Below are 18434 nucleotides of genomic sequence, written 5' to 3' on the forward strand. Positions count from 1 at the left end.
AAATTTGAATAGTACACGAAAGCATTTTTACTTTTCTATTAAGATGCTGCTTAGTATTAATTTTGGCATGTTGCAGAAGAGATACACAATGATAATATAAAAACCTGCTATGCCACACACACAAATTTGGCATAATGCCATAGGTTTATAAATGTCAGTGGCTGTGTCTATGGGTTTGTTTCTTCATTTGTCTTGTTCTTTTGTTGCTTTCAGTTTTATATACCACATATCAGTGAAATCATATGGTTCTTGACGTTTTCTGTCTGGCTTATTAAGAGGGGGAAGGGGATGGTAGAAGAGGGAAAATGAAGTCAAATATATGGTGACAGAAGGAGACCTGACTCTGGGTGGTGAACACACAATGTAACGTATAGATGATGTATTACGGAATTCTACACCTGAAACCTATGTAACTTTGCTAACAACTGTCACCCCAATAAGTTTAACTAAAAAAACACTAAGATAATTAAAAATGTAAAAAAAAGTATGGGATATAATATTATCTGACTAGAAATTAATAACAAAAAACCCCAAAAAGTTTTAAAATAAAATAATAAAATAAAATAAATGCAGCGGCTGATCTTCTAAGATTCTGGAGTTATTTATGGCTTAAAAATTATAATGGTAATAAAATTAACATAGTCAGAATGTGAAGAATGATTTGGGGGCAGGGGAGTGTCCATAATTTATGTAAATAATAAAACATGTAAACAAGGAAATGCAATTTGTTGTCCTTATCTAAATAAGGATTTGTAATTATTCTGGCTTTCAAAATTGTAAGTTTTAAAATGAACCAAAATCTTCCTTGATTTCTCCAGTGAATCTGAGCAGAGCAATTTGGTCTAGAACCTCTTTTCTGAACATGGATAGTATACAAACAATCAATTAACCCATCCATGTAGCTCTACAGTAAATCATACATATTATACATATACATATGTGTGTGTGTGTGTGTTTATTTATTTATTTATTTATTTATTTATTTATTTATTTGGGGGGTAAACTTTCACTAGGATAAATATCAAAAGATGAAAAATAAACCTACTTTTACACCAGAAGACAGACTGGTCCTAAGACAAGCAGGCTTTGCCATGTAGGTTGGCATTTATCTAAATGAAATTCTATTCCATAAATTCTAAGTTTCAGACACTGATGGAGTGGAGGAGCTATGAAGATTATTTCCATAAACAACTGGAAGACACCACACACTACTTAAGCAGTGGGTTTGTCTGTTAATTCCTCTGCTTAGTGTAATAACAATGGACGCCTCCATTAGCTAAGGCATGATGACTGGACAGTAGCGGGTAGGCAGGCAGGGGACACATGGGCGGAGCAGCGAGGAAGACTGGTTTCGAGAATGAGCATATGCTGTGCAGGACTGAGTGACCAGACATATATACTTATTACTGCACTTCTATAAACAGATGTTTTCACCACAGCCTCAAAAGCAAGACGGCGTACCATTCTTTAAAGCAGTCTGCTAAGTATCTATCATATCAGTTTTAGAATGAGAAAGGCACACTCAAAATGGGCTTTAAACTAGACTATCTCCCTATGAAAATGGTTAAATAATTGTAAAATGAGAATTCTAGAAAGCAGAAATGCTTGCATTAAAGGTATACAGTAAATTAGTATAGGTACATAGTGAAGGTATATTATAGTAATGAACCAGGCACCATTTCAAGAGTAAGAATTATGGTAACAGTTTTGAAGCAGAGTTCATGTTCACTTTTGCCTTTGATTGCAATGGTTTAGTGAAAGAGCAAAAATGGTAAATCACATTAAAAAATCAAAGTTCAACTTATACTTGGCTCTCTGATTTTTTTTTTAATTTAATGAAGGGATGTTAACGAGGATTTTTGGCTTCTGTTAAATATCTTACCAAAACAATTATATCACATTTTGCAAATTAAACATCTATAATGTTTGAAAGCCAGAATAATACTAGTGAGGCGCTCTGTCTCTCTCTTCATGCACGTTAGATAATTTATTTGTAGTATGAACCAAATGGTCATTCTTGATGTTTGCTTCAATGCATGGATGTTCCTACATCTTTGCCAGGAGCCCAGAATGGATGTGCTGGAGACCAGACTACACAGCCAATGGCAACCTTGTCATTTCAGTAACCCAAAGCTTCACCCACTGCCTGGTACATGCATATGCTTTAATAAATAGGTTTGAACAAATAAATCTCCACTCCAATATTTTGGTTATGTGACTGAAGGCTGTAGTTCGTCTTTGAAATAGGTTTTATGTTTATTGAGGGCTTCCTGTTACTTTGTGTGTTAAAGTCAAATTTAGTAAGTCAATAAAGATATGGTAGATACCCCCAAAATGTAATGTATTTATAGATATTATTTTTTTCTTTTATGGGTGAAATTACATGCTGTATTAAATTTACTTTAAAATAGTACAGTAAAAAGTGAACCTGTGAGAAATAGATGAAACTGAGTGACAAAATATTAATAATGGTTGAATCTGGATGACAGGTACTTAGAGGTTCTTTATACTGTTATCTGCACTTTGTGTGGTTGGAAAATTTCAGTAATAAAAATGAGTTCAACTAAATTTCAATAATAAAAATAGCAAGGGCAAAATAAAGATAGTTTCAACAAAACTACTATGAATTGGATATTTTGCAAAGATGTGTATAAGACTATTTACATGACATTGTTATCAGAGCGAAAAGTTGGGAAGAACTTATGTGTCAGTCAGTAGGAACAGGTGAATCCAGCACTGTCACGTGCAGTGGACCACACATGCAGCCATGGAAACACAGCTGCCGAGTGGCAAGGGGGGCCCGCAGCAGCATATGGGCTGAAGCCCATGGTCACAGGCATGGGCGTCAGCGTCTGTCCGCTGTTCAGGGTGCTGATCTCTGCAAAGAGGAATTACAGGTGGTTTGTAAAACTTCTTTCTTCAAACTGTTTTGTATTTCTCAAAATTTTTACAGGGCTTTATATTAATTTTATATTTAAGGAGAATAGTTTCTATAATGATATCCTATAATTTTTCTCATGTCATTCTTTCTAGGTAATGGGAATGATTTCTTATTTTTAGGTCTTAAGTAATTCAAAGCGGGAAAGTACTATACATCTAAAAAATTATGAAATTTGGAATAGATTTTAAAAAATTAAAAATTTTAAGGCATTCTAGCAGTTTTTTCTTAACCACCTACTGAGTACATAAAATGTTAAGATGTCAAAAACGACATGACACATAAAATATACAGGAATAGACTTACGTACCTTTTGGCTAACTCAAATCAGGCTGAAAATTCTATTAATTATAGAAAGAAATAGCATTTGGAAGAGGAAAGGAGAAATTTTTTCTAGTTTGCTCATAAAGAATCTGAATTCAAAGTATTCCAATAGTTCTGGGCAAAAAAAAGAGTGGATGTTTTAGTAATATGCTTGTTCCTAGACTAGAACAGATGGCAGAATGAAATAAAATGTAATTTCCAGATGTGTGGTTCTGTGACTTCAGTGCTGTGGACTCAGGGTATCAGCAAAACCTCAAGCCTAACTTGGGTCAGCACCGCAACATCTTTGGAGTAAATTTTAACTTAAAGATTAATCTTTGAAACATCATTTTAAGTAACTATCTCAGGTGCAAGTTCCTAAAGGCACGTTTCTAGTGGCTGTGGAACCTGTCTCTAGGCAGTCTGCGGCTGTGTGCCCTCTTAGTCTGCAAAGACCCCAGGTCAGAGGGTGGGGGTAGCCAGCAGTGGGACCTCTCCACCTCGCCCATCTTTGGGGTCTTTGCTCGATGTCACAGTTGCTGTGTGCTGTCCTTATTCAAGGGTTGTACTGTTCCCAACATTTCCTATTTCCTTGCTGATTTTAAAGCTGCAAGGGATTTAAAAGTAACTCCTTATCAAGAGGTTTGAGATCTCTAAACTTGGCAATTCCAATTCAGATAACGTAATGAAAAAATAAATCACAAGATACCCCCTAAGTTACCTGATGGGTGTTTCCTGCTTTCGCAGTCATGTTTGTAAGCTTTAGGAATGATGACAGATTTCTTAGGTTTTGATTTGTCCAAGTCATGCATCTGTAATCAGATTAAAGAATCACATTTTTAATAAATTAACTATATATACTTGTAGTTACTGTGTCAGGGCAGATATTGTTTCTTAATGTGTTTCTAGATGATCTTGGGCAGATCCTTTAAATCTTTATTTAGGGGCCTTAAAGGTCTATCATATGATAAATAGCCTCAGATTAAAAATGTTTTGTTTTGTTTTACCTGGTTCCGAGAAGAACTGGATTGTCCATAATGGATGTTACTGGAATGAGGCTTCTTTGAAGTTTTTGAAGATTCCTGACATAATTTTGTTTTAGACCTGTGAGCTGTTCTGCTTACTATCAGTCTTTGGTCATTCACATCAGTTTCTTTAATTTGATTTACTGATTGATGCTGTAGTAGTTGGACATTTTCCATTTCTGTGTCTGATTCAAAAATGTATGGTTGTCTTTTCACTTTTAGTGACTCGTGTCCTTTCCCTAAAATTTGTGTTATATATTTGCTTGTTAAGTTTTCTTTTCCATTCACTTGAAAGTCAGCGGCACTCTTTATTACACCTAAGTTGTTATTTGACATCTGAAATCCTGAACTGTGAGATAGTTGTTTACTTCCCTTTATACTCGCAGTTGATGCTTTTCCACTAGAAGGGGGATGTATTGTCATATTTTTATAGGAATCAGTATTTTTTTCTTGCAGAGGTCTAGAAGTCTTTGGGTTTAAATGTCTAGCATTCATGTGAGTGTGACGATTAGGTATTTTTTTTATAGCTGGTTCTAAATTCAGTTTGTCATCCTGGATCACACTGGTTTTAAGTGAAAACAACTTAGATTCTGTAACATGTTCTTTTCTATTCATGTTGCCAGGTTCTAAGGCATTTCTGTTCATCTGTAATGATCGATTTTTGAAAACTGGTATGAGTTTAGGGGTGATATTACTTTGGGAGCTAAAATCTGTTTCTTGAACTTGAGGATTTCCTCTGCTGGGCTTTCGTACTTCCACATGTACTCGTGGTGCCTTGTCAGACAGGGACTTCTTTCTGCTCTGAACAGATTCTGGCTGGAGGTACAGAGCTGAGGACACGCAGGGCTTCCGCTGGCTGACCGGAAGCGCCACCTTGTGGTCCATGGCCACTGAACATGGTGGGACATGCTGAGACAGCAAGGGTTTCCTGGAAGGGGCCTGAGTCAGAGAGGACTGGAATGTTTGTTTAGAGGTCAGATTGGGTGGCTTGACTTTTTCCTGAAAGGAGAGATGAGGAAATTTTTAAAAATGTAATAATGTCGTTAATGGAAAAGAAAATGATATAAAATAGCATCAAAATAAGAACATAAAGTAACACTACAATATATAAAATAGGTAAATAAAAACAGAAAACAAATGTGCATTCTCGAGGAAATGTGCACATTTCTTATAGTTTGTATCCTTCTTTAGGTACTATCCTTTCAAGATGATATTTTAAGATGAAGGTATGTTCTAAATTCTATCTAAATCAACTGTAAAAACTGTAATTGCTCCCCACTGTCCTCCAAGTGCTCTTGCTGCTGTCTTCTATTTCTTTTTTTCTCGAATCCCCTCCACCATGCAGCTGTCACTATGACAGTGGGCTGTGCTTAACAGCCATCACGCCCTTGACTTACTGTTCCTTCTAGATCCCGGGAATCTAAACTGGACATTTCCTCCTTTGCAGCTAGCGTTCAGGATGTGATTTAGGATCAACCAACCAATGAACTCATACAACATTTGAAAGGAAGAAGTGACTCCTGCAGTTTCTGCTGAAAAGTTTAATTATGAATGCCTCTGATTATTTAACTGCAGAGTTAGCAGAGGCTCAAGTGTCCACTCACCAGCTTTGCAGGTGTCCGGAAACAGAGCTTGGGGCATTCATTCTCCTGATGTGACCCATATTAGGCAAACACACCAAACGCACTTCGCCCACCACTGCCCTCACCCTACATAGACTTTCCCCTGCACACAGATGATATCACGGGGAGAAGAACAATTCTTAAATTTGAAGTTCTACCTCAAAGAGATGTTTTGTCAGAAGTGACTGAGTCATCTTAAAAGTGTCTAGAATAAATTTTTTTTCCATTCGATGAAAAAAGGGCTCAACAACTAAGCTGAAATCAATTATAGAAAATCAAAGAACTTTTTTGGACTCTTGGATTTCATAAACCATAGTAAGTTTTAAACAGCATACCTACTACTTGAGATACAAACAAAACAAAACAAAAACCACACGACATACCTCATCTAGGCAGATTCATATAAGAATAGATTACTTGCATTCTGACATAAAACTTACCTAGAATATGTACCCAAAAGGTTTATATTCACACCCTGTTTCATCTTCGTCTCTCTCTCAAAATGTGTATCTGATGGAAATAATTTCCAAAAGCTTGTTTTTACCCCCTAGCCTGTCAATATATTATTTACTCATCCTTTCAATTTCTAAAATATAGTAAGTAGCCCAAAGGGGGAACCTCTAGGTTTATATTCAAAATTTATAAAAAGATTACAAAAAGGGCCCATGTATACAGCAGATGAGATCATAAATAATTTACAGAACTTAGAATACTTAAATGCTCAACAAATTGAAGCTTTGTGAAGTAATAACCCATCAAAAAACATATGCTTTACCACATTATCTGTTATTCTGCCAGGTGTCACTGGCAAATGTGGCTTAGTTGACTTTTAATTTCTAGAAGTTTACATATAATTTATATAACTTTGTACATGAACATGAAATTACACAGGGAAACTAAAAGCTTTAACCTCTATTTAGATCTGAATGGATATCTAATGGAGGCCTCAAATTAAGGTAATGATTAAATGAAACGTAAGGATTGACCAAAATGACCAATCAAATCTGTTTTATCTATCAAAAATCTGGTTCTACACATTCTAGTGAAATCTGGAATACAGGATATTTTCCAGGGCAAATCCAGTTTCCCCAGCAAATAACTGGCATAAATTAAGGGGTGTGGGTTTGGAATGTTACAGAATAAAAGAGACTTAAGAGACCTAATAATCGAATGGAATTATGTGGCCCCTGCTTGGATTCTGATTTACACAAAAGCCCTAAAATAAAATCTCTGAGATAATGGGGAGTTGGGGGTATGATATGGTATCAGATACCAAGCAATCACTGTTAAATAAGTTTTTAAAAATGTCTTGTGAGACAGATATGGTTACTAAAGTCTTTACATATGAAATAACATTGTATCTGGGATTTGTTTAAAATCCTCCAATTACCCCTCACCCAAGAATATGTCAAGGAGGAACTAGATGAGAGACACATGAGAGTTCATGATACTAATTTATGTCTTTGAGAATTTCTGTAAAGTTCAACAAAAGTGGCTAAGCACTCTGGCTAATTTAAATTGTTTAAGTCAGCTGAGTTTTCCCAAGTCATCTTATCAATTTATTTTTCACTTTCTAAACCTAAGCTTTTTAGCATTGCATGAATCTTCGAGTTGACTTGTGATGTAGCAATAATAGGAACTGCCACTTACTGAGAACTCACCAAGTACAAGGACTTGTTCTAAGTATTATCTAATCTCTGAAAACCAGAAGCCCTGTGAGGACATGGCGATGTGCTGCCCCATTTGCAGGCAGTGCTGGCGCAGGCCGCCTTTGGCGGTCGTCCCCTCGAGACTGCCTTAGGGTGGCCCAAGTCCAGTGACAGGTGGCAGGGGTATGAAGGCCTGGCTCTCTGGGCCCTGGCGGAGCCCGTGATGGGCTGTCTTAGCTCAGAGTCCCTCGGAAGGCTGGCCAAGGTGGTCTGGCCCTGCTTTGCCTCAGGCTTCTCCCTCCACCCAGCCCCGCCTCCTGCCTTGCTGTCTGCAGGTGCCGACTCCAAGGGCAGTCACTTATAAACACCACGTGCATTAGACGCGCTTCCGAGCCAGCCTCCCTGAGAGCCCAGGTTGGAACAAGGGCTGTCATTACCACCACTACTGCACCCCGCTTTACAACTGAGGAAACTGAGGCACAAGAAGATCCAATAACTTGCCCAGAGTATATAAGTACTGAGGGGTCGAAATCCAGGCAGCCTGTCTCTAGAGCCTGGCGTCTTGACCACACATCTAAACTTTTTCCAACTACAGGACTCAGATTCTGACTCTGGGCTTCAGTCCTAATTCTGCTATGTATTTAACTGTATGGCTTTGGTTAAATTACTTGGATGCTCTGAGCTCCAGTTTCCTCTTCTGCAAAACTAAGGAATAATTCTTTATTCCAAGAGTTTATGTTGACAGTTAAATGAGATGATACACAAAAAAGCAGCTGGCACACAGAGGACGCTCAATAAGAGTGAGCAGGAGAAATTCTGATCGTCAGGGCTCCAGCTGTCGGAGCAACATCAAGACCTGAATTTCCAAGTAAGTGTTATTTTACATTTAAGGAGCAAATTTCACAAGTACATTGTCTGGATTCACTGTTTCTGAAAGTCATGGGCTGGAAATATTCAGTATTCAATAAATATATTCAATAATAATGCATGATATAACGAGGTATCTTCTAAGTTTCTCAGGTTTGGACATGGCCAGTCACAAAACTCTTAAAAATGTTGTATCTGGGAAAGATTTTAGGACTCGTTCTCATAAAGATGTTGATTGGTATCTGCTCACCCACGCTCCCTGCTAAGGAAGTGGCCTCGCCTACAGCCTTGGCATCCAGGCTCTCATGTTTTTATACCATGTGTACACAGTGATGGCCTGTCACCCGAGGATACCAAACCTACATGCTGGCCAGTGACAGATGATGTGGCCTGGCCTCAAAAGATGAGTGGGGTCTATCGTACTGGCTGGTGAGTTGCAGCTGAAGATTATGAAGGGGGTGAAACAATTAGCATGGCAGCAAAAGCTAAAAAAGTGCCATGAGGCGTCATGTGTGAGCCACTGCAAGTCAACAGTGTGTAAAGCTAAAACCACTGGAGCAGTGGGCAGTATTATAAATACAATAAACAGTATATTATATTAGACAATACTCAGAGGACACTAGTGAGGCAAAGGAAGGGGACTGGGCAGACACGGAGATAGACAGTCATAGAATTCATATTATATTTCAAACGGCTCAAACTTTTGACTTTCCTTTGACGAAAACACACAATTATCTGTCATTCCAAAGAACGAATATTGTGGAAAATTTTAAATTAAATTTCCTTAGATTTGTTCTTTGGAAACTTTCCTCTTAATTTTGTTTTGACAAAGAAGTTTTATTCCAGTGAGTGTGAAGACAAGCCACCACATTTTCTTCATTAGTATTGCTCAACTGCTACTGGTTTTTCACAAATAAGATTTTACTTAGCACATCATCTTACAATTAAAATGTTATTGAATTAATTTAATTTCTAAAGATGGAATTATTCAAAGGCTTTTTCAATCAATCAGACTCAAATGAAGTGGCAGAGATTCATAGTAAACTTGGGTTTGTATGAGGCAAATTGTTTATAAACTATCCTGTAAGATGACTTATTCATTGAAAAGGCATTAAATGAACACCTATTATGTACCAGGCACTTAGGATAACAAGATGGAACATGATCTCTAGCCTCCAGGAGCTTATCCTACATTAGAAGAAACAGACCAGTACACAAGTACTACTACAACAGCATGTTAAATAAATAACAACAACTGGTAGTGACTAACAGTTAAGTACTTTATAGTAGCAGACAGTATTAGGGGAATGCTGAGCCGAGAGAAAAGAATTACAGCATGGTGGGTTAGGCGGTCCATCAGAGAAGGCGAGAGATCCAGGTAAGACAAGTGTGTAGTGCGTCCCGACAGAACTTCTTACCTGTATACGTGGTTTAGTTAGTTCGTGTGTGTAGTAGCACGGTTTCGTTGTTATTTTTATGGGAAATCCACACACATGGGGCAGTTTAGATTTTAAATCTGAAAGAAAACTTTTCAGCACACCTCCCAAATCTACCCTTGGGAAGAACTGTGTGGGCTCACTTCGGATGCAGCTGAGAGGGTATGTGAACAAAGTTAAGGAACAATGGAACATTTTTTGTACATACAAGATAGCAACTTTCATGGCATTAAAAAACATTAAAATAATAACTGTTAAAAAGGCACATATAAATAAATCCTAAGTATTTGATTATTGCTTATTTATTCCACAGTAAATAATTCCAAGTTTATAATCCAAAGCTAAAGAGCATGTTTTCTCACAGGGATCTTAATTACTTCAATTTTAACACTCACGATCAAGACAACTCATTGTATCCCTATTATATGGCTTTCTATATAGACTGGCAAATCAAGATAGCCCCAAAATGACTTATAAGAGAGACACTATGACCTTTATAGATTATAAAAACGAGTGTTTATAGTAAACAATAAACATGCTGCATCTCCAAAAAGAACTAAAAATTCAGTACAGAGAAACAACACATAGAGATTTTGTTCAAGCTCCAAAAGCAGTTTTTTTGAAAAAAGCAGTTACTTTTCTGAAGAGAAATATTCTGGAGATTTGGAATAATGACTTGGCATCTAATGAAAGGGAAAAACTGGTATCCGTCCACTTCAATTCTGTATTAAGGTCTGGGTTAGAATACAGAAAGAGAACATTATGGCTCTTCTCTCTGCCATGCTGACACTCCAGCTGGTCAGAATAGAGACAGAAATGTTGAGATCAGTATTAAGACTGAAGGGTTTCACGGGAGCGCTTGTGCTATTTTTGTGTGTAGATTTTTTTAAAATTAACTTATTTTTAATTTTATTGGGGAACAGTCATGGTCATTGGTTACACATTGCTTTCATACTACAACAGCATAGTTGACTCTTTTAGGGAGGGTGCTGCTCACAGTTGTCCATGCGGGGATCGAACCAGCAACCTTGGTGTTATCAGCACCACACTCTAACCAACTGAGCTAACCAGCCACCCTTTGTGTGTAGATTTTAAAAAATAATGTTAAGATATTTTCTAAATCAATGGGTGCATTAAATGCAAGTCAAATCCTCCCAATTTTGCCTGTAAAATAAAATAACCTTCCAAAAAGAAAAATCTTTGTTAAACCACTAATTCTTTACTTCCACCCTTTCGTAATATCCAATGCCACCGGAGGGAGCCTTTGGCTAAGGAGAATCCTATGATAATTTCCTTACTTTCTGCTAGGGATCATATCAACATTTTTTCTACCTACTGTAAAGTTTCTTTTGCTAAGTTGTTGCAGTAGCGTTAAGGGGGAAAATGTCATTATTAAACTCATCCTCAAATAAAAATGGGCAAGTTCTAAGCAAAACAAAAACACTCACGCAGATAAAAAGTAGAGAGGAACGTAGTTTCACACGGACATAAAGAAGGCTGAAAATGACCACATGGGGCAGGAGAAAAGGCTGGGTCACGGGTGGGCAGAGCGCGTCTGTTCCATGTGGAGCGGAAAGGATATGTGAAGGTCCTCCCTCCTATCATTTTGAAGTAGATGCTACAGTATATTTTAATATCTCCACAATCTTCCGGAAGTTTATAGCCATACTAAAAATTAAGAACAAAGTTGAAATTCTCTTGAGGGAAAGCTAAACTTAGGTTAAATTATGAAAAGCAAAATCAAATAACTCCTAACAGAATATATATTTATGTTACTTACCATGTTATCCCAGTGCATCTGGAAATCTTCATACGAGTGAAAAGGACAGTCAGGGGGTGTAGTATGAAGAATACCCACTATCTTTCCCATTTTCATACTGTGTAAATAAAAGTTGGTAAAATATTATGAGCTAATGCTTACAGTTTAACTATGTGATTTAGAAAGTGTTCAAAAAGACCTAGTAACTATCTACATGTAAGTAATAAGCTAATCATTTGCTCCTAGTTCCAAATATACATTGTATTAAATCTTAACTAGAATTGTTAGGAAAAACTAAGTTGAATTGATGCAAACAATATGCCATTTATAAATACAGAATAATGACTACTAAAATGTTGCCACACAGAGGTATGCCTTCTAATTGTTAGACTTTAGGGAAAAGTTTAAGAGTTAAATGAATCGGAGTGAAATCTTTGTTCCCCATCTATCTCTTTCCTGCTTCAATGATTCAATTAATATGAATATGCTTGGTAGTTAAAAGTTGTTTTTTTGCAAAGCAGGTTAAAATTTCATCCCAGTAGTACTATTTATATTAATAACAAGCAATTTTTTCCCCTGAAGATAATACAAACTTGAAACTTAGCTCTTATCAAATGATAATGAATCATTAATTATATAAGTTTATTATATAAAAGAGTATTATAATGGTTGTAATTTCATGAGATATCTAGAAATTTTACTTTTAAAAAGCTATATCTAATAAAAATGTAAATGTATAATAAACTCATTTTAGTACTAATTTGATAAAGGAAATTGATGGCTTATGAAAATATGACAATATTATTTCAATATTTTTTCTAAGTCATAATTCACTTTCAAAAATTCACTAAAATGGTTTAGACTTCTGCACATATCCATGTTGAAGTGAGATAAGAGAAAACCAATATATCTTGAACCTCCCCTCAATACTACAAATTGAAATCTCACCTTGGCAAAACATAGCACCAGTTGTTTAAAATCGAATGTCCCTCAATGACAGCATTCTTGTGAGTGTCAAAATCCTTCAGAATACTCGGAGAAATACCAAATTCTCTTAGCTTTTAATAGAAGATTTTAATGCATAAGTCCTCAAAACAATTTGGCAAACAAAAGAAACATTCAAAAATACGTACTGTTTTTGTTGCAAACACACACACAATTATAATTTTAAAGGCTTAAGTTACATTGGACCATGCACACCCACTTGCCACAATCAAAGGTTCAGCCCAGCCAGTCTCTCCTCTATACAGTATATCAAGCATTTCATTCTTATCTTATCTTCCAAATCAAAACTACTATTTTGTACTGTTTCACAGGAACATATGAACCAATTTTTATAGCAGTCGGGATGTGAGAGATGCCCTATCAAAAATGTAAGTAAAGTGAGATTTGGATAACAAATTATAATTTAGGGAATCAATTTAAGTGAATTGACAAGTATGTATTGAGCGTATAATGCTGAGTAGAGAAGAGAGTGCATCTCCCTCATTTCTGGTGTTTGTCTCCCATGAAAACAGCTCTACTCTCCTGATGTCATTGGGCCCCTCCCTTGGGCAGATGAGGTGACTTATCTGGTTGGTAAAATTGGGACAGCTCCTTACTCTTCCTATTGGGAGCTGGCATGCGAGCAAAAAGTGGTGTCGCGCATTCTCTCTGTCGTGTTGGGAATGGTATTGATCTCCCCAGGCAGCCCGAGGGTTCCCATTACTGTCATACATGGGTGGGTCAATCTACCTAATTCTAGGGTTCAGACAGGCCACATTCTCCAATAGTTGTTTATCTTTTCCAGTAATAAATAGTGTCACCATATGTCTGTTGAAATAAATAAAATGGAGACCAAACTTAAAAATGCTTTATGCAGAGAAACTCAGTTAGGCCATGTTAAGTGAAACCCAATCTAGTTTATTCTACAATGCAAGCAAAATTTAACTTGGATTAGTTTTTGTAAATGCCTCCAGAAATCACAAAGGAAACTTAAATTGTTTTCCAAAATTGTATAAAATCACTTTTAATCAATTCCCTGTCATTTGGAAAACCCCACTGCTATGCCCAAGCATTATCACGAGGAAAACTCTCCTGCATTTTCGCTATATAAATGGTCCTGGAACAACACACCTGAGCTTCATTGCACTGTTGGTCTGAAGACTCCGGGTGCACAAACTGTTCTTTTATGTACAAACACTTATTACATCCAACTTCAATGGATCTGATTTCATTTTTAGGATCTCCCAGTTCATACATATTGGACCAGTATCCTGTTGGGTTAGTGCTCCTTTCACTCTCAAAAGTGTCCATTTTGAATAAATTATATTCTCACCCTATTAATAAGGTGGTATTCTGATCTCTGTATGTCTTACTCCTCTTTGTTAATCTCTAATTGTTCAAAACTCAGGTATATAAAACAGAAGTATCATCTGTAGAAAATTCAAGGGGCAGTGAGGTGCAATAATTAGTCCTTAAGGAGCTCACTATGAAGTTAACTGGGGTGTAAAAATGAGGAGTGTGCCTTCAGAAACACAAGGACGTATGTCAGCCTGGTGGGGAACAGTGTGAAGGTTTGAAGGCAGGTGGAGATCATACTGGGTCTGGATTCTTGGGAAGGGTCCCTCATTGGTACAAGGTATTCACATCACGCCACACACTCCAGTTATTTACACACAGGTCAGCTTCCTCCTGGCTTACATAATTCCTGAGGACCAGAAGGTAGATCCTGCTCACCTGTGACTCATCTATTGACTCGACAAAACAGATAATCAAAACGCTAAAGAGCAAAACGAATGGCGGAGCATTTGAGCGGGCCCTTGCATGATGAGCAGGACGTGCAGCCAGTCAGGGCGCTGAGCAAGGGAAGAGCCATCTGACCTATGCCCAGGGTTTCTCAGTCTGGACACTAGTAACACGTTGGGCTGCATAAGTCTGTTGTGTGGGGCTGGTGTTGTGCCCTGTGCCCTGTAGGATATTTAGCAGCATCCCTGGCCTCTATCCATTAAATGCCAGTAGCAACACAACCCTCCTGCTGTGTGCTAACTAACCAAATCACTCAATTTTTTTAGAATGAAGCTAGAACCATCAGCTATCAAATGACATAGCAATAACATAGATGCGAATGACTCTAATATTTCCAAAGATGAACTAGCGCCATCTGTCGCAAACATCTGTCATGACTTTTTCGACAACCCAATAAAAATATTTTTGAGCAAGGGAATGATATGATTACATGTGTGTTAAATTGAAAGAATATTTTCTTCAGGTAAACAGGTTCAGAACAATATGAATATATCAAGAATTTAATAATATGAATTTTGAAAATAAAAAAATCTTATCTTCTTGTTAAAAATTAAAACTAACATGTTCGTAATAATAAGAAATCTATTATGTATATAGTAAATGTAGTAAAGTTAGTCACAGAAATCAAAATATGTGGCACCTCAGGTGGTGGCAGTCGGATCGTGAAAGCTTCTATACTCAGGCAGACTTGAGCTTCTGTTACATTGATGTTTAATTCTGAAAATAAAATATTTAATTGTAAGCTTTCTGGAATTATTACTCCCCAAAAGAAATTACTTTAACTTAATTTATTCAAATTAGAAGCCCGGTAAAGAATGGATAGTTTTCCCACATGGTAAAATTCCATCACTATATAATATTTGACAGTCTGCAGATAAGACATCTAAAAGACAACAACGCAGAATGTGGGTGTGTATGTGTTGGGGGCAATGTCACAGGGCAGGTTACAATAAGACAAATGAGACATCCCACATTTGAGAGGAAAACACAAGTCTCTTTTACAAGTCTGACGTCTACTCTATGGGAAAAATGGAGACTGCTTTCTTAAATCAGGAGAAGTACTATGCTATGATTCTGACTTCAGTGGTTTTTTTCCAATAAATACCCTCAAATATACTGGCGGGTATATCCTGGATCTCACAGAGCCCCAAGGCTTCTACCTTGCTTTCTCATAATTAAAATTACTTATACAAGTCAGGAAGTGGTTATCTTGGGAAGGGGTAATACCTGTAAGAAAGCAGGAGGGGCTTTTGGGGTACTGGTAATGTTGTTTCTTGATCTAAGAACTGGCTATAAAGATATGTTTGGTTTGTGAAAATCCAATGAACTATACACTTCCAGTTTGTCAGTTTTGCTGTAGAATATTACATTTGGTAAAACTAAAAGCAACAATTTTAACACAGAAGTAAGGAATTTTGCTCTCCTTAACTGTCATCTCTGACAGCTATAGTCTCCCGGTAGTATGTGGGATGAAATGAAATTTAGTTAATGAACCCATCCGTCTCAAGCACAGTACCATGACGGACTCTGTCCAAGTTCAACACACAACTATTGCAAGGAAAGCAACTCAGACGGTAGAGTCGTGGTTCAGAGGCCAGCCAAGGACTTAAGGCTATGCCCAAATGGTGGGGAGGGCAACCATGATTGATTAGTAATGTCTACTCAGGATTTCCACCTATCTGCTATTTCCGGAATATTGTTTAGGAACTTGTCTACCTGCAATACAGCCATGCACATCATTGAAAGAATTAGATCAGACCATTTCATAAACTGTGTATTTGAGATTATCTGTGTCTCTTTAGACTTTTTAAGGAGAATAAGAATCATGTTCTCATAAGAAATAAAGCTTTTACAACACTACTAGAGAATTTTTGATGATATGGTTCTGGAAACTATACATTATAAATGCCTGCAGAATTAAACTCCTTCATAGTCATCATTTTCTTTCAGTGGAGAAATAAAAAATACAGCTTTTATTCCAAGTAAGAGAAGTGAATTTTTTTCTCCTACAGATAGAATATATATTTTGAGCCAGAGGTGATTTCCTGGGTGAAACTGTGATTATAATAACCTGATTAAATTCCAATATAACCTAGTCATCAAGATTATAACAATCCAACAATCTGTAACGTTGTCTTTTTAACTGTTGATTATATTACTGTTTTATCTACTGACATACACATTTTTACTTACCAACGGCACTTTGCTTCCCCCTCTGAGAAAGAAACTCTCTTCCTTAAAAAATTAATATGATATGCCATATTATTATAACTCATAAATCATACTTGATAAATATCACCTTTTTAAATGTGAAATTATCAAAGCTAAAGAAAATGCTTTAAAATGCATTTTTATACAAAGAAATACCTGATGACAGCTCAGAGAAAAACATACAATCACTCAAAAAGTATCCCTTCGATTAAAAGGACAGAAATACAGTTATTCCCTCAAATATTTATTTCCTGGTATAAATACTTAGAAAATGGTCAGACTTCAACACCAAACTGAAATAGTCTTTTGGTTCCAACAATATTGGTGATTTGTGTGCAATTTATTATAATGCTCCATAATGTACATTTACTTCCTTCTAAAAATCAAGTATTATATAATAAACAAATTTTGTTTAAAGAAGCATCAGCAGGCCTCTAGATATAATCCCAAAGTAAGGAAATGACACTTATTGTCATGGGCGTGCTTGAGAATGCTTGGTTGGGGCCATGCTTTAAAAACTGTTCTCTAAAAAGAATATACCTTGAAATTAAAAACAGATGCACCTAACAGGTAATCTAGTACAGAAAGCTGCAATGACCGACAGAGATAAAGTCACCTTGCACCAAGAGATGGCCAGCTTTATTCCAGGCTGGAGCAAGTCTAGCTGTGAGCGAATATGAAAAGCAGTTTTGAAGAATTGCAGGAATTACTCTTTGTGGAGCCTCCGCCTAAAAACACGAAGGGACAAAATATAGCGAAATTGACAGCAATCAGTGTGTCCCTATAAACTCATAGAAAATGTCTGTGTGTTTGGATCACCACCCATCAAACTGGGCTGTTCTCCATGTAAGTGACAGTCATCACTACAGCCGACCCTATCTGATTCTAAAGTTGAAGGAGTGCTACAGTCTATTCACTCTGGAGCCATGACTGCTGTCATGCTCTAACAGCCAAGCTGCACCTGCTCCTCCCGGCCCAGAACACCTCATCCTTTAGTGCTCTTGGGCCAGGCCTTAAACTTTACTTCGTGTTCTGATCTACACAGAGGAAACTGGACCAGAACGGTATTGTAACATTTGTCATTATTGCACTGTCCAGTTCAACATCAGAAAACAATGAAAACACTTACATGAGCACACATGCAACCAGCACAGTATCTCTACTTGTACAGAATTTTTAAAAATTAGGACTTCTGCTTCTGACCAATGAAAGTAAGAGGATACAGATTTATCGTCCCTCTTGAAACAACTAAAAACTGGGCAAGTTACATGAAACAATGGTTCACAAGACGCTGGACATCAAGCAACAAAGAAAAGTGACCCCTAAGTGATGGGAAAGGAGCCCTGGAAGAGCCAGTGGGCTCCCTGGATTGAGGAGACAGAGCTGAGAGTGCAGCAAGGACACGGAGCTGGCGTTTGGGGGCAAAGCGTTGGAGATGACAGGGCTGCACAGAGAGAGCAGACCCTGATGTGAGCCAAGTCCATCCTGAGTGTTCAACTGAGCATGGATTAGCATATGCTGAGCATGGATTAGCATATGCTTGGGAGGAAACTATTCAGGGCTGGCAAAGAATCAAGGCTGTTTGCTGTACAAACATCCTTTCCAGAAGAAAATGCTGCCACTGCCTCTACTAGCAAGACATGTAGAAATGTGAGAGTGACAAAGAGAGCTGTCTCCCAATATTACCCACCCCGCATTTTCATACCATTTTGGTATTTGGTGAATTTTCCAAGGATGCAAGTAATTAATCTGTTGGCAGGGGACAGGACCAAATCTGTTCAATTTGTCACACAGAGGATTTAATTAAGGCTGCCGTCAATAGTACTCCAAGTAGCAG

At 37.3% G+C, this 18434-nt stretch overlaps 1 protein-coding gene across 7 annotated transcripts in view; it reads right to left on the reverse strand.

Annotated features, from left to right (window-relative positions):
• Positions 1 to 415: 415 nt before the first annotated feature.
• CUNH18orf63 (chromosome unknown C18orf63 homolog) overlaps positions 416 to 18434 on the reverse strand; it is a 28311-nt gene continuing 10292 nt past the window's right edge. For 3 of the 7 annotated variants that reach the window (XM_019643414.1, XM_019643415.1, XM_019643416.1), the window contains 10 exons: positions 17214 to 17325; positions 16580 to 16621; positions 15027 to 15103; positions 12548 to 12657; positions 11621 to 11717; positions 11423 to 11508; positions 9823 to 10006; positions 4249 to 5265; positions 3963 to 4053; positions 416 to 2878 (listed from right to left, as the gene is read on the reverse strand). In XM_019643414.1, the coding sequence (XP_019498959.1) occupies positions 2712 to 2878; positions 3963 to 4053; positions 4249 to 5265; positions 9823 to 10006; positions 11423 to 11508; positions 11621 to 11717; positions 12548 to 12657; positions 15027 to 15103; positions 16580 to 16621; positions 17214 to 17325 (1983 nt within the window). In that variant the 3' untranslated portion in view covers positions 416 to 2711. Of the gene's footprint in view, positions 2879 to 3962; positions 4054 to 4248; positions 5266 to 9291; positions 10007 to 10450; positions 10636 to 11288; positions 11509 to 11620; positions 11718 to 12547; positions 12658 to 15026; positions 15104 to 16579; positions 16622 to 17213; positions 17326 to 18434 lie in introns of those variants that run through there. The other 4 variants (XM_019643417.1, XM_019643418.1, XM_019643419.1 and 1 more) reach the window with 4 other exon arrangements.

The sequence above is a fragment of the Hipposideros armiger genome, unplaced genomic scaffold (assembly GCF_001890085.2).
Source record: "Hipposideros armiger isolate ML-2016 unplaced genomic scaffold, ASM189008v1 scaffold_77, whole genome shotgun sequence".
In the NCBI taxonomy this organism is placed as follows: domain Eukaryota; kingdom Metazoa; phylum Chordata; class Mammalia; order Chiroptera; family Hipposideridae; genus Hipposideros; species Hipposideros armiger.